The 13825-nt window shown below is 38.7% G+C and overlaps 1 protein-coding gene across 11 annotated transcripts in view; it reads left to right on the top strand.

Moving 5' to 3' along the window:
- The window catches only part of ANO4 (anoctamin 4), a 201991-nt gene that overhangs the window by 149710 nt on the left and 38456 nt on the right, over positions 1–13825 (top strand). For all 11 annotated transcript variants that reach the window (XM_063322711.1, XM_063322704.1, XM_063322710.1 and 8 more), the window contains 4 exons: positions 4319–4453; positions 5214–5310; positions 7017–7077; positions 13675–13757. In XM_063322711.1, coding sequence (XP_063178781.1) covers positions 4319–4453; positions 5214–5310; positions 7017–7077; positions 13675–13757 — 376 coding nt within the window. The remainder of the gene's footprint in view (positions 1–4318; positions 4454–5213; positions 5311–7016; positions 7078–13674; positions 13758–13825) is intronic.

The following is a 13825-nucleotide window of genomic DNA, read 5'->3' as shown; positions in this document are numbered from 1 at the left end:
GGTATCAGTTCTACAGCAGGAGTGACTTTTAAATTTTCTTCCCATACCAACAGCCATGTGGGGGTGTGCTTGAAGGGAGTAGTGTTGCCATCAGTCCAAAAGGAGTGGATGGATATTAATTCTGCCACAGACATCTGGCCAGAACTTACTGCTGCTAGCTGGCATTCCCCTTTACTACAGGCTTTAGAAAGGCTAAGGAGTAAATTAGATGTAGATAATATAATTACCTCATTAATAGATACAATATTTCCACCTTAGAATCAAGTTGCCACAATGGTAAGCTAAATTGTTCATACTTTAGTGCTGAACAATTCCTTAGCTGTTAAAATGAGGCCTTACATCTCTGATGCTGTCAATTTGGTGCCTCCCAGATTTCGTTTAATCTCATCACCTGTCTCTGATGGAGATACTAGTCACTAGAAATAAATGAGAAGAAGTCATTTGAGGGGAATTGCCAGATTCTGCTTTCACTCTGCTTTGAAACATGTGGCAGTATGAAGGCTCAGACTTGGCACAATTGCAAAGGCACTCTTATTAATCAGCAGATGTGGTACCATGATTTTAATTACACTTCTGTTGGAATTTAGTATCCATAGTTACTTTACAAGAATAATTTAAGATCCTTGGAATTGATAGCAGTTGGAAAGGGGCAGGACTTACTATATTTATATGCTCTGAGAACACACAAATCAATGGAAACAGTTACAGTGATTCCTGGGAGCTTTGGATCACCTCCTTCACACCACTGTGCATAGCTGCTTTCCTCTAGGCTGTGCATAAATTGTTCCTGCTGCTGCTTGTGCATATTATCTACAGGACAAAAAGAGAGGGAGAAAACTGTATTTATAAAGTGTTCATAAAGCTACTTAAACAAACCTGAAAGCAAAAGTAATGCCTGAGTAACTTTCATTTTATTCCATGTTTATATTAAATGACTTGACTGCAAGCCGACAACTCCCTTTCAGTCTCCTGTCAAGCCTTCCTTCCCACTCCATTGCGCCTGACATAACATGAGAGCTTTGTGTGTCCAAAACACCTGTTGGAAAGCTCTGTCTCCCTCAACTTGGTTCTGTGATGTAAAAAGTTCTGTATAGGATTTCATTCTGATCTGCAAAAGGATTAACTGAGATAGATAGGGTTTTGTCTTGAGTCCAAACCTGTCTCTGTTCTAGCTCCATGACTTCCTTCTACGCATCCTGAAAGCAAAAGATTATATAAGGAAGGACGCTAAACACAGAGGAATCCAGTATCACATTTTATGGGTCTGAAATCAGACTTTGTAGCTTAATGCTTTTCTAAAATGTGCCTTATTGGTAAATACTGAGATTGAAATCTTGGCCCAGTTAAGTCAGTGATAGTTCTACCATTGGAATGGGGTGAGGGGAGATACAGTTCACCATTAAGGTACGTGATATCGAAGGGCTAGTATACATGCTAGCATAAAACTGAGAAGCTGAAATTATTTTTTTAATTATTATTCTAATGGTACAGCATATATAATGATAGGAGAGATGGATTTTTCTGTTAGGGGCTTGGGGATCTTTTTGTGTCTCTGCTTTTTAGGTTAGTTGTGGAGAAAATTTTCTGTGGGAGAACTGTTAAAGACAGAAACCATTTTTTTCTATTCTTATTAACAATCTGAAAAATTGGATGGGAATAAGTTACCAAAGTTAACAGAAATGCAAATGTTATCAAAGGTGGAAAAATTCAGAGAGACCTTCATTGAGCAGAGTGTTAACAGGTGAAATTTAGGTATAAGGAACACATAGTGATGCACCCTAGAAAAAAAAATCCCTAGACTCCTTCATGTATATTTACTGACTTCTAAGTCAAGTATCAGCATGCGGGTAAGAGAACTGCCATCACTGTGCAGAGCTATATGAAATTTCTGTTCTTTATATAGTGACAAAGAAGCAAAGAGCTTGTTCCTTGTATTTGGCACAACTTGAAAGGAGAGAGTGGCAAAGGTATCTCTAAATACCTTCATCTCCTGAGGGTGATGATGATCCAGGATAACCCAATTTTGGGTTGGAATAAATGTGAAACTGCTCTGAATACGGCACCTAAGAAGGTCTCCAAAGACCTTGTTACTGCCATAGTTTATTTCTATAGCACTCAGCCTAGTAGTATCTGAGCAAAGACTTACAAAAAAATATGCTAACTACAGGGCCAAAAGAAATTAAATATTAACTTGATCCTGATGCAAATTACAGTTGTACAGCCCGTGGAATATCAGCTGTGAAGCAAAAGACTTCACACATAGTGGAAGAGAGAGGCTATTTGTCCAGACTTAAACCAATGTGTATCAAAGTAATGTCAACATCCAGCACTTATTTTTAAAGCCAGACTCACAAATGGCCTCAGATGCCTTTTCCTTATGTTGCAGAGATTTTAATTACTCCCCATCACACCCATTCTTCTTTATGCACACACTGAATCTTCCTTGAGTCTTCATCTAGGATGAAGCTCTTTGCTTGATCTCTAGATCAAAAAAGGAGTACTATGATTTGCATTGTTAGATGGAAAGGCTCAACAGGACAGGAGATGAAGTTTGTCATGAATACCGGCTAGGGGGGTGGAATGAGGAAGCATTCATCATTGAATGTAGGGTATGGAATAAAAGAATAAATCTTGATGAATATTAGGCTTGCTTCACAACTTTGAACTATGTACCTGGAGAAAAATAGGTCCATAAATATTCAGTGGATGCAAGCTCAGAATGTGAGCTTTCTTTTTCAGTGGAGCAGGCACAGCTTGACATCCTAGGTGTCAGGTAAATAATTAGGCCAAAGGGTTCACTAACATTCTTAAGTAAAGGCTCAAAAAAACAGTTTCCAATGTGTCTTTTTACAATTAGACCTGCTGCCCTCGTCCGAACTAAGCATGTTATCGTTAGCTTGCCACCTCTTTAGCCTGTAAATTTTGAGTGTCTGTTGAATGATGGAAGAATAAAACCAACATGACAATATTTGGCTTTTCATACAGTGCTGATAAACTCAAATGATAATAATCAGTGTAGGTCAGTATCATGCAGCAGAGCATGAGCTCAGCCCAGACAGATATTGCTCATGCTGGAAATTTTTTATGTCTTTTGAAAACTGATGATTTTGTCCATTACAGACCAAGTGTTTCTTTTTCTCCACTGCCTCCAGACCTAGAGCCCATCATGGGCCTTTTCCTTCTCACTGTGAAAGTTTGACCAAAGATGTTTTCTCAAAGCCTAAAGGAGCCAGCAGTGCTGGCTCACTGCATTTGTTGTCTCTGGACAGATCAGACGTTTCATCCTTACAGTAAAAGTGGGTTTTCATCAGCAGCTATTCTCGAATTCAGTGGATACGCAAGTCTAAGTTGTCTGCAAAGTCTCTGAAGTACAAGAATATCATTTTGCCTCCTTCTTTAAAACTAATCTTGTGAATAATCTCCTAAAGTCTTCATTGTAATCATGATAATTGCATATTGATTTGTAAAGCATCCTAATCTTATCAGCCTACTGTGCACAAGACGATCAAACACAGGACAATGCATGCCGCCTACTCGTATGCTGATGAGTTCAGCAGGTTTTTTTGCGTGCTTGATGTATTCTTTAACACATAAATAAAGGTTTGGTTGTGTTTGAAAGGAGGAAGAATGCTAATGAATATGTAGCAAATAGGAGCTTCCTGGCCACTTTGCTGTTAGTTTTTAAGCAATATAGCTAACAAATCAGGATTAATTCAGACTTCTTTCCTCAAATTAGTGCAAGGTGATACATAAAGGTATTTGTTGGACCTCACTTGCACTTTAATTTCCACCTGTGGTAGAATCATGAGATTACATTTTCAGGCACTGAGCTAAGAAAATAAATAATCAAATGAAAATAAACTGAATTAGAGAATAACCTCTAGTTAACTTCTTAGAAAAAATTTTGGGCCAAATAATTTTGCTGTTATACCAGTTTAAGGGATGAAACTGATTTCAATGCAATTATTCGGAAAGTACAGTTACACAGCCAAAAAGCAAAGGAAGCTATCAGTTTCCCAAACACAAAGAACTAGCTTTTTAAAATTAACTCAGTGTTGCCTTGCTGAGGTCTCCAATCACTCGCTGTAAGCTGTGGTTAGTGAATTTTTAAATTCATTTTTTAAGTTCGTTCATGAGGCAGGTCCCTTAGTGTGTGGATTTAGAAGCCTTAGAAGCAGGCTTTTTCTTCAGGAAATTCTGACTGCTCTCTAATCTACTCTTCAGATATAATAGAAATATTTATTTTGTATTAATAAGGAAGATTAAGCAGGTTTATTTTAATTAGCAGGTAACTTCACTGTGTTGTGTTTTAAAACAGACGGTACTTTGGTGAGAAAATTGGGCTGTACTTTGCCTGGTTAGGCTGGTACACAGGGATGCTCTTCCCAGCTGCCTTCATTGGATTGTTTGTCTTTTTGTATGGAGTCACCACTTTGAACCACTGCCAAGTCAGGTAACGTGGGCGCATTTTGTAAGGGAAATTACAGCTGTGAGTTATTATGAATAATTTAAGAGATCTTCATATGAATTGTTAATTATTTCATTTTGAACTGTTGAATGAATACTCGGGAAGACTGCGCTTGATCCTCATAAGGTACCCAGTATCGAGCTTCCCTTGTTTTGTGTTCCTGAGTTGGGATAGGAGGCAATGTTTCTTGCCCAGCTCCAGTTGCTGATGGTGCTGTCAACTCAGCATGAAGTAAGAAAAAAATAGCGCTCCTTCATTACTGTTGTAACCGGCCAGCAGAAGAGTGGGGAATTTTCACCCTCTTCAAGGCCTTTCCCAAAGATCCACCACAGGGAGGCATTCCTCAGATGAAGAACCCCTTGGACCTCCTGCTGAGCGCTGCATCTCTACATTCTTGCACACTTAAGTAAGTCACAAGAATCAGTCAAACTTAATGTTATCTGCAATTATCCTCGCCCTCCCCCTACCAAAGCTCACTTCTGACTCAAGGAGAAGCCAGAAATGTTAAAGAGCTACTGCTAGGCTGGCCCTGCAGGGCTGTCCTCTGCAGTTATGACTGTAAACTCTGAAGTCTTAGACAGTCAACAAATATTAATTATACATGTGCAGTTATGAACCTTTTGGCTTCAGTTACAGAACCAGTATTGTTCAATAAGTAACTGAATATTAGTGAAACTTGTCAATCCATTTTAAGACTGATTGTTGTGTATCAAACTATTAATTTCTATCTTTTCTCTTTTTCCAGTAAAGAAGTCTGCCAAGCTACAGATATCATTATGTGTCCTATATGTGATAAATACTGTCCCTTCATGAGGTTGTCAGACAGCTGCGTTTATGCCAAGGTACATTTTAAACTATGCAAATAGAAATGTGTTATGGTTTGAGAAACCCATAACAATTACTTGTCATTTAGACAATTATTCTATCACTCGATGACCCCTCCCCGCCTGGGAAGGGGAATCGTAAAAAAATTAAAGAAACCCAAAGGCTGAAATACAAAGAGATTTAATAGAATAAGACTAAATAATTAACATTAACTAAAGAACCAATATTGATCCCGATACCAATATTAAATATACAAGATTATACTCAGCCAATTACACCAGTAGGAAGCTGTGCACTCCCAGCAGTGGACAGCAAGTGTCAGACACTGTGAGCTCTACGGCTTCAGGAGGAAGAGAAGGGCTCAGGAGTCCAGTGCTGGGGCAGGAAGTTCTCTGGATTGCCACTATCAAGGAAGAGAGAACTTCACAGCAAACTTCCTAATTTATATTGAATGTGATATTCATGGTATAAAATAATCACAGATTAATAGATAATATGATAATTATCTATAATCAGATAATAATAAACAGATAATCTTGGTTCGAGTGCCTAGGTCTCACACCTCCTCATCCCCACACCTGGCTAGCTTGAAAACACTGAGACTTTGAAACCCACTTAGCATAGCTGTCTATAATGTAAATATTTTCACAAATTCAGACACTAGAGTCTTCTAAAAGTACAGTTTTCCCAAGCATTAGAAGAAAATTAGTCCTGTGTTGGTCAAACCAGGACAAAATGCATTCCTGCTAAAAGCATTAATTTTGCCTTTTGCATTTGTCTTTAGTGAGCTTGGGTAGATAAAATCTTCGAAGAACAGATCAAGTTCAGCCAATATTAACATTCATTGTCTTTTACTAGGACTTAGTTTGGGTTGTAAAACACTTGAATGTAATTTGCACTTAGAGATTTAGCAACCCCAGAGGTCATGTCCTAGATCATAGAATAGAATAGAAACGAAGAATAGTTTGGGTTGGAAGGGACCTTTAAAGGTCACCTAGTCCAACCTCCCCTGCAATGAGCAGAGACAACTTCAACTAAATCAGGTTGCTCCGGTCCAACCAAACCTTGAATGTTTCCAAGGATGGGTCATCTACCACCTCTCTCAGCAACCTGTTTCAGTTTTTTCACCACCCTCATTGTAAAAAATTTCTTCCTTATATCTAGTCTAAATCTACCCTCTTTTAGTTTAAAACCATTCCCCTTGTCCTATCGCAACAGGCCCTGCAAAAAAGTTTGTCCCCATCTTTCTTTTAAGCCCCTTTTACGTAGTGAAAGGCCGCATTAAGGTCTTCCCAGAGCCTTCTCTTCTCCAGGCTGAACAACCCCAACTTTCAGCCTTTCCTCATAGGAGAGGTGTTCCATCCTTCTGGTCATTTTTGTGTCCCTCCCCTGGACCTACTCCAACAGGTCCATGTCAGATGCATGTCTTACAGTGTCCTTGGCATCAGCCTTTATCATATGATCCATCCTTTGTACGTGGCTGCATAAAATCAATGCTTTGGGTCTGAAATAATGCTCACACCTGGTCTTGGCAGGGGTCAGTCCCAGGCTGGCAAATAGTCCTGTCAAATGACATTTCACATGTCAAGGGAAGGATATTCAGGATCCTGCTGCACTCATTATCACATTAATTTTATTAGGTGAAAATAGAAAATAAAGCCTTATTATCATGTTGATAATTGATTGCACTAATAATTGATCACACTATTAATATATCCCACAGGTAACCCACCTTTTTGACAATGGAGCTACTGTCTTTTTTGCTGTTTTCATGGCGGTGTGGGGTAAGTTTTTATTTTGATATTAAATAGTTGCACGATATTCTTCTTAAAGCTTGTAATGCAACATAGGCCTTTGTAATTTCCATCACATTTTTTTCAGTCGCTGAGAAAAACAATATCAGCTTGATTCTTTTCTGTTTCTCCAAAAGGAAGATGGAAGTGGCTGAAATCAGTTTTTTTATGTGATAATAATTTAATTAAAATAAAAACATAAGTGCAGTATGTAGTGTCTATGTAGATAGTTAGATTCGGGGGGGGGTTGTAATTGTTTTTCAGTATGTTGTCACTGAGGCCTTTTCTCTGTTACTGCTCAGGGCTTCTCTTAGCTTAAAGCAGCTCAGTTTATTCATTTTAAAATGAATTAATATGTTGTTTTTCCCACCTTGCAGAAAGGCAGTAAAGCTTAAATACATGCAAGCTGGTGGTAATCAAAGAAAAACTCTGATGAAATAAATGGAAAATTTAGTTGAATGACAAATTGATCTGAGAGTGGTCTAGCTGTTGCCATGGAGGCTGAATTTTGCCTATAGGACAGTTGTATTTCTGGCTGAACTATTTTTCCTACTGTGGTCTTGTAGGCAGAATTGAAGGCAAAAGGAAACAATAATTTCTGGCAGCACAAAAAGTATTTCAAACACGCCCTGAGCATGCCCAGGCTCTTAGCCGCTACCGTGCCATTCTGAGAGAAGATTAACACCTTTAGAAAATGGCTGAATGAGGTGCCTTGAAAACAGCATCCATCTCACAGCTCCAGGTGCTTGAGCTATCCTGATTTATCCATTGTTCTCCTGTTCTTGCTCACACATCTCCAACTGCTTTGGAAAGGTGTCCAAGTCATTCTTATAATCTCAATTTTAAACTGCAAATGCCTTTATTGAGCCACAAGAGATATCCAGGAGCCAATATCAGAGCCATCAGGACAACACAGATTAGCCTACCAGCCTGTCTCAGTTCCTTCCTTCAAAACTATGTTTTTGTCTTAGTTTACTAATTAAATTAGGCCATATACCAATCAAGCCTATTAATGGCATTTCATGGAATACTGATGGTATTAAAATATCCCAAATTACATTAGGGAAAAAATCCACAGATATCACAGATTTTCTGTTTCTCCTTGGGATTTCAGCTTTGTTTTAGAGCTACACCAAAGCTGAGAATCACCAAAAATTTCTAAGCCTTAAAGATTTTTTTAGATGTTTACTCAACTTTTCCAACCTCTTTCTCTACATGCTGGCTGAAGTTGAGAATTTCCAAGGGAGTTTAGAGGCACGGACTTCCATCTCAGCTAGGAAAATTGATGGGTTAATGTTGCTGAACATCTATGTCACTGGTCCTAACTGCTGGTGAGCATTTCTTTGGAGTACAGCTTTTTGCACCAGTGCTTTTGTTCTTCCTTAACAGTAAGACTGATTTCAGGAAACACCTATGCTCACAGCATTGGACATTTGTTTTAGCACTGCCCAGAACCAGGATTGTAGGAAAAGCAGCTCTAATTAAGGGGAGTCCCTCACTCAGGTAACCGTGCCTGGTCCTGCTTCATGGTTGCTATGTGGGAGAAGGCTGAGCATGCCTGCCTCCAAAATGTTGTAGGTCCTCTCTCATTTCTGTCCCTAGTTGACGGGAGCTGCACCTCACGTTGGTTAGCCTCTTCTTGCTCCCGCTCCTTCAGCATCGCTGTCAGACTCCAAGACCCAGTTTCCTCTGGGGATATCTCCCCACCTGGGAAATGCACTGCCCACCCATGCATCTCCAGCACCTAAGCCCACAGAGAGATAAGAAAAAAATATAATAAATGCTGCCTTGTGAACAATTTAGCTAATGGAGAAGAGACTATAGGAAAGCAGCTGAGGTGAGAGCTTTTGTTGGCTTACACTGTGCTTGTGAGCTTGCTGCCTAGAGGGATGTAGAGACAGCAACAGGAAGGAGGTCATGAGTGCAGGGTAATGGCTTGTGGAATGGGGCGATCCTATGGCTCTACCCAAACTGTAGTTTCTTAAATAAGATTTTGCTGAGACAACAGTGAGATTTTGGAGGTATTTTCTATACAGTTAGGGCTAAAGCAGCATTAGAACAAGGAAAGCCACACTTCCCAAGGATTTTCTGGTACTGTATTTATGAGCTGGCTTACTGCCTGTCTTTAATGGATTTTCAGTCAGCAGTAGGCCTATTGGCAGCTGCAGGCATTACCATCATCTCAGTAAATCGTAGGGGAAGAGAAGAAACAATGATAGCAGTTTGATTGTGGAAATGCTTTTTCTGTCAGCATGAAACAACTGGCAAGTACATGACAAATTGGCTGTGAAAAGTTCAGCCTTCTAGATGATCCAGTTTGGCAGATAGTAGCATATAAAATAATTATGGCAGTGCTTTTAAAAAAAGAGAATGAAAGCAAAAAAGGCAGCTAGAATTGTGATACCTCTTTAGCCTGAGTTTAGCCACTGTCATCTTATCTAAAGTACCTTCTTCACTATCTTGAGATCCATTAGTAAAGTCCCATCTTGAGGGAGAAGCCTCAGCCATTTGCGTGGAGTTTTCAAAACCAGGCGTTGTCAGGTTGGGCTTTCCATGAGAAGGTGGTCTGTACAGTGGTTTCCTCCTTTTACTCTAAAGACATCTTTAATTGATGGACAAAGTGGGTTGCTCACTTTTTAAATATAAATAAAATGCTTCTCCAGGTGATGAGCAAACTGCTGTGGCCAGGTCAGGGAGAGAAATTATCATGACAAATATCAGTATGGGCTGTTTGATTTATGGAGCAGCAATGAGCCTGGCTGTAGGACTCTGAAGCACAGGAACCCATCTTTTATAATGCTTCATTGTGGGATAAGTAGGTCCAATCAAAGTAAGGATGGAATTGTGAAGGGCACCAGGAGATATTGGAACAGACACACGCTTTTCTTAAAAAATATATTGACTCATTTATTATTGTATTTCTCACTTACTGTATTTCTGCCCTGTTTAAGCAAAGTTCTATGTAAGAAGTAATTGGTATAACATGAAAAAAATCTGATACTTACTAAGGTATACCCCAAAGACACAATACTTAATTTTCATTTTAAACTGATGTAGTGAAGGACAAAAGATAGTCTTGCTTCAGTACACTGAAGGTGTTCACTGGTAGTTTGTATTAGCTTTTCTGTATTGGGAACTTCTGTTGAAAGGAAAAGGTGTTTCAAAAGGACCGAAGCTATAAATCTCTGGTTTACAGGGACAGTAAGTCCCTGTAAACACTAATACATTTTTTTATTGGTGAACAGATTGTCATTGATGCTCACTAAGATATCGTCATGTCAGAAGCTGGAAAATAATTTTTCCTTTTGAGAATCTTCAGTCTTGATGATATTTTCCAGATGTTCAAAGCTTTCAAAAAGAGGGGAGCAATAGCATTTTTTGTGTTTCTGTGCTAGAGGGAAACACCTACACTTTGCCATTCATATGTGCTTTAAGACTCATGTCAAGTTTGTTGAAAAGATAGGTCCCATTTCTAGGAAAAATTGCTCTCTTTTTACTGTCTGAACTGGATTCTTACAGAAGATAGAGAAAGATGTTCATTCTAAATAAATGTTGACATTTAAAGTGCAGAAAAAAGCCGTTCTCGGGAAATAATCTACGTATATTTGATAGTCAGTTGACTACCAGCACGTTGCTGTAAAGCCAGTTGGAACTGTAGCGTTTGATTTTCCAGTTGAAGTACTGGGGAAAACTAGTGCAAAGACGTTACTATCTAGGTGTTTCCTGAAGCTCAGTAGCAAAGTTCTGTAACTGTCCGACAGGAGAGTCCAGCTATTTATCATTTCTAATGCTTTGCTGGAGACAGGATGGGCTGATGGTAGGTTGTCTGTCTCTTCATATCTTTGGGGGACTAAGGCACTCAAGAAAAGTCCTTTTTGAATTTTCTTCTTGTCTACCTAGAAGCATGTTTCCTTTGATAAAGGAAGTGGCTTCAAAACACTTACTGAAAAGCAAAGTTGGGAGGGGAAAAAAGACCCGTCATGAAAATTTAACACTTTTTTCAAGCAATAAGAAACGACACCATAAAACATTTTTTCTAAATATATCAGTTAGTTTAATAAAAGATATTACTTTCCTACAAACCTTGCCTCTAGCATAAAACATTCACATTGATCTGCTCTCTGAGGAGACAGAATTTAAGGAGGTTCTTCAGCAATATTCTTGGAATATAGAATATATTCCAGAAGTCAGGATGGATATATTAAATGGTGTTCTGAAATACAACAGGGACAGGATTTCGGAGAGAAGGTCAGGATTAAGCTATTTGCTGCAAGAGGCAATGTGCATTACTAGATAACATCACAACTTGTTTCAAAAGCATTTGAGGAAATGGTGTTAAGACAGCTGTTTGTACAAGTGGATGTTGAGGACTGAGCTTTGAGGTCTGAGATGCAAGGTTGAGCTCTGAAACAGGGAAAGCATAGTATAGAAAAAGCTAGCAAAAGACCTGGGAATTAAGGCCAATGAGAGATTCCAAATTCCAAGCAGGATTTTTGGAGAATTCTCAGCATCTGGTTTAGACATATGGATTGGAAAACAGGAGAACGATAAGTACAACTGTGTCCTGTTGAGCTGTCAAAGCAAGAAAAGAATGCTGAAGTGTGAAGTATTAGTGATTATTTGACTAGGAAAGAAGCAGTGAAATTTCAAAATGCAGTACTTTTTAGAAGACCTCAGTAGTACAGTGAATCAATCAAAGATGGTTATTTATAGCACATTTTAAAATATCTAGCAAGGGAAAAGTGCATACTGACCTGGATAGAGGGAGAAAAGCGTAGCACAGTACAAGCTAAAACAGCGCTGTGCACATCATCCTATTTGCTACTTAATGATTTGAGAATAGCTTTCTAAAGAACCTTCAGGAACTGCACATACTTACTCTGACAGGTGATAAATATACTAAATATAATATGTATAGATTCCTCACTCCAGGTGCGTGAAAAACAAGAAAGAAAAGAAGTACATCTCAGCACAGACGTGTCTGAGAGGTTCACGCTGCGGACTCATACACCCACTCAAGTCCTGCTTCCAGCTGCTTTTTGGAATGGAAACAGAGTGGTAGTAATCAATCAGGCTTATTTCTCGCAGGTCTCCAAAAAGTGTAGGGCTACTTGTTTAGCCTGTACGAAATAATTCAGTATGAACTGATAGGAGAGAAGCAGCTCCACCAGAAGACAAGTCAAGGAATGAACAATGTAGTGGTTCAGCAGCAGCGGAGCCCCCTTAGCACTTACTAGTTTTGCTGATCCCAACCAATCATACTGCAACTATTACAAAAGGTCATAGACGCATTAGGCTCAGGAGACTGAATTGACTTTCTAAAGATTAAATCAAAGCAGCGATTACCTGGTGTAATATAACTCCAGCTTTCAAAAAAAGGATGACGTGATACATGAAAATGCCTTCAAACCAAACAGCTGCCTCCTTAAACATGCTTTTGATATCTTACCTTATCTGCTCTCAGTGTTCATTTTCTAAGCATTTCTTAGCTACATTGGCTAATACATTAAGATACAATAATTCTTACTGGCTAAAAATTCACTTTCACCAAACTTATGGTGGTGCTTAGTATCATGTCATGTCATTATCAATATGCTTCAGTAGGGCTGATAGTCCATTAAGAAGATCCTTTTAGGACTGGATGTGGAATATATTGCCAGACACTGTTACAGCTGATACTGCGCTAGCTGATGAACAAAGGTTTATGTTCTCTGTGATTATCAGCCTGATGCTTTTCAGTGAGCAATAAATGGAAGAGCCAAACTTCACAGTGGAAGAGGAAGCCTTTCCATTGATTTGTGCTAGCTTTAGGCAGCTTCTACATTCTTTTGACAGAAAAAAACCCAAAAACCTGTAACCATAAACAGGCTCAGTATTAATCTCCAGAATATGAACATATGATTTTATGACTGAGTTCTTTCCATCACAAAATGGAAGCACAGTCGTGTATTGCGTAGTTGTGTGTAGCATATTATACTATCTTGAACTCTGTTAATAGGGGCTGTACAGCACAGAATGCTTAATTGTTAGCTGTTAATGCCACAGCACGTATACACACTCACGTAGTGTAAAAAATTCTCTGGATTAGAAAGGTGTAAGACAAAAGTTCCCATTTCCTCGGTAGTACTCTACAGATTTGCACATGCACTGTAACATGTTCCTTTGGGTTCCGGTTTCTGTGTGTTGTAAATGGTCTTCAAAGAAGGAAAGTTACTGTTTTATCTACGATGTCCCCAAGAAACCTTTAGCTTCATCAGAAATCTGCTATATCTAGTAACGATGACTCACAGAAACAATTTTATTCTTTGAGAGTCTTCCCTCAGTTGGTTAGAAATTAAACATTCTCATTTAGCACTAAATGAAATCTCTAAAGCCTCAATCATACTTGAAATAAGTAAAGTAATCCTTAGAAAGCAATGCACTTTGAAAGCAGTTTTGATCATCAGCATGACTTGCTGCTCAAAGGAACCCATTTATGCAAAGAAATGAAAATAATGTAACAGCTTCATTCAACAGTCCTGTGATAGTAGTTAACATTTTCTTGACTTAAAAACAATTTTGGTTTTTTTTTTTTTTTTTTTTCTCCAGCAACTGTTTTTCTGGAGTTTTGGAAAAGAAGGCGAGCGGTAATTGCTTATGACTGGGACTTGATAGACTGGGAAGAAGAGGAGGTTTGTATAAAAAAATGTACTCCTTAATCTTTAATACAAAAACATTTGTTTAAAAATATAAGCATGTT

Source organism: Chroicocephalus ridibundus, chromosome 1 (genome assembly GCF_963924245.1).
Source record: "Chroicocephalus ridibundus chromosome 1, bChrRid1.1, whole genome shotgun sequence".
Lineage (NCBI taxonomy): Eukaryota > Metazoa > Chordata > Aves > Charadriiformes > Laridae > Chroicocephalus > Chroicocephalus ridibundus.
The sequence above is the reverse complement of the archived record's forward strand: the minus strand, read 5'-3'. Positions and strand labels throughout refer to the sequence as shown.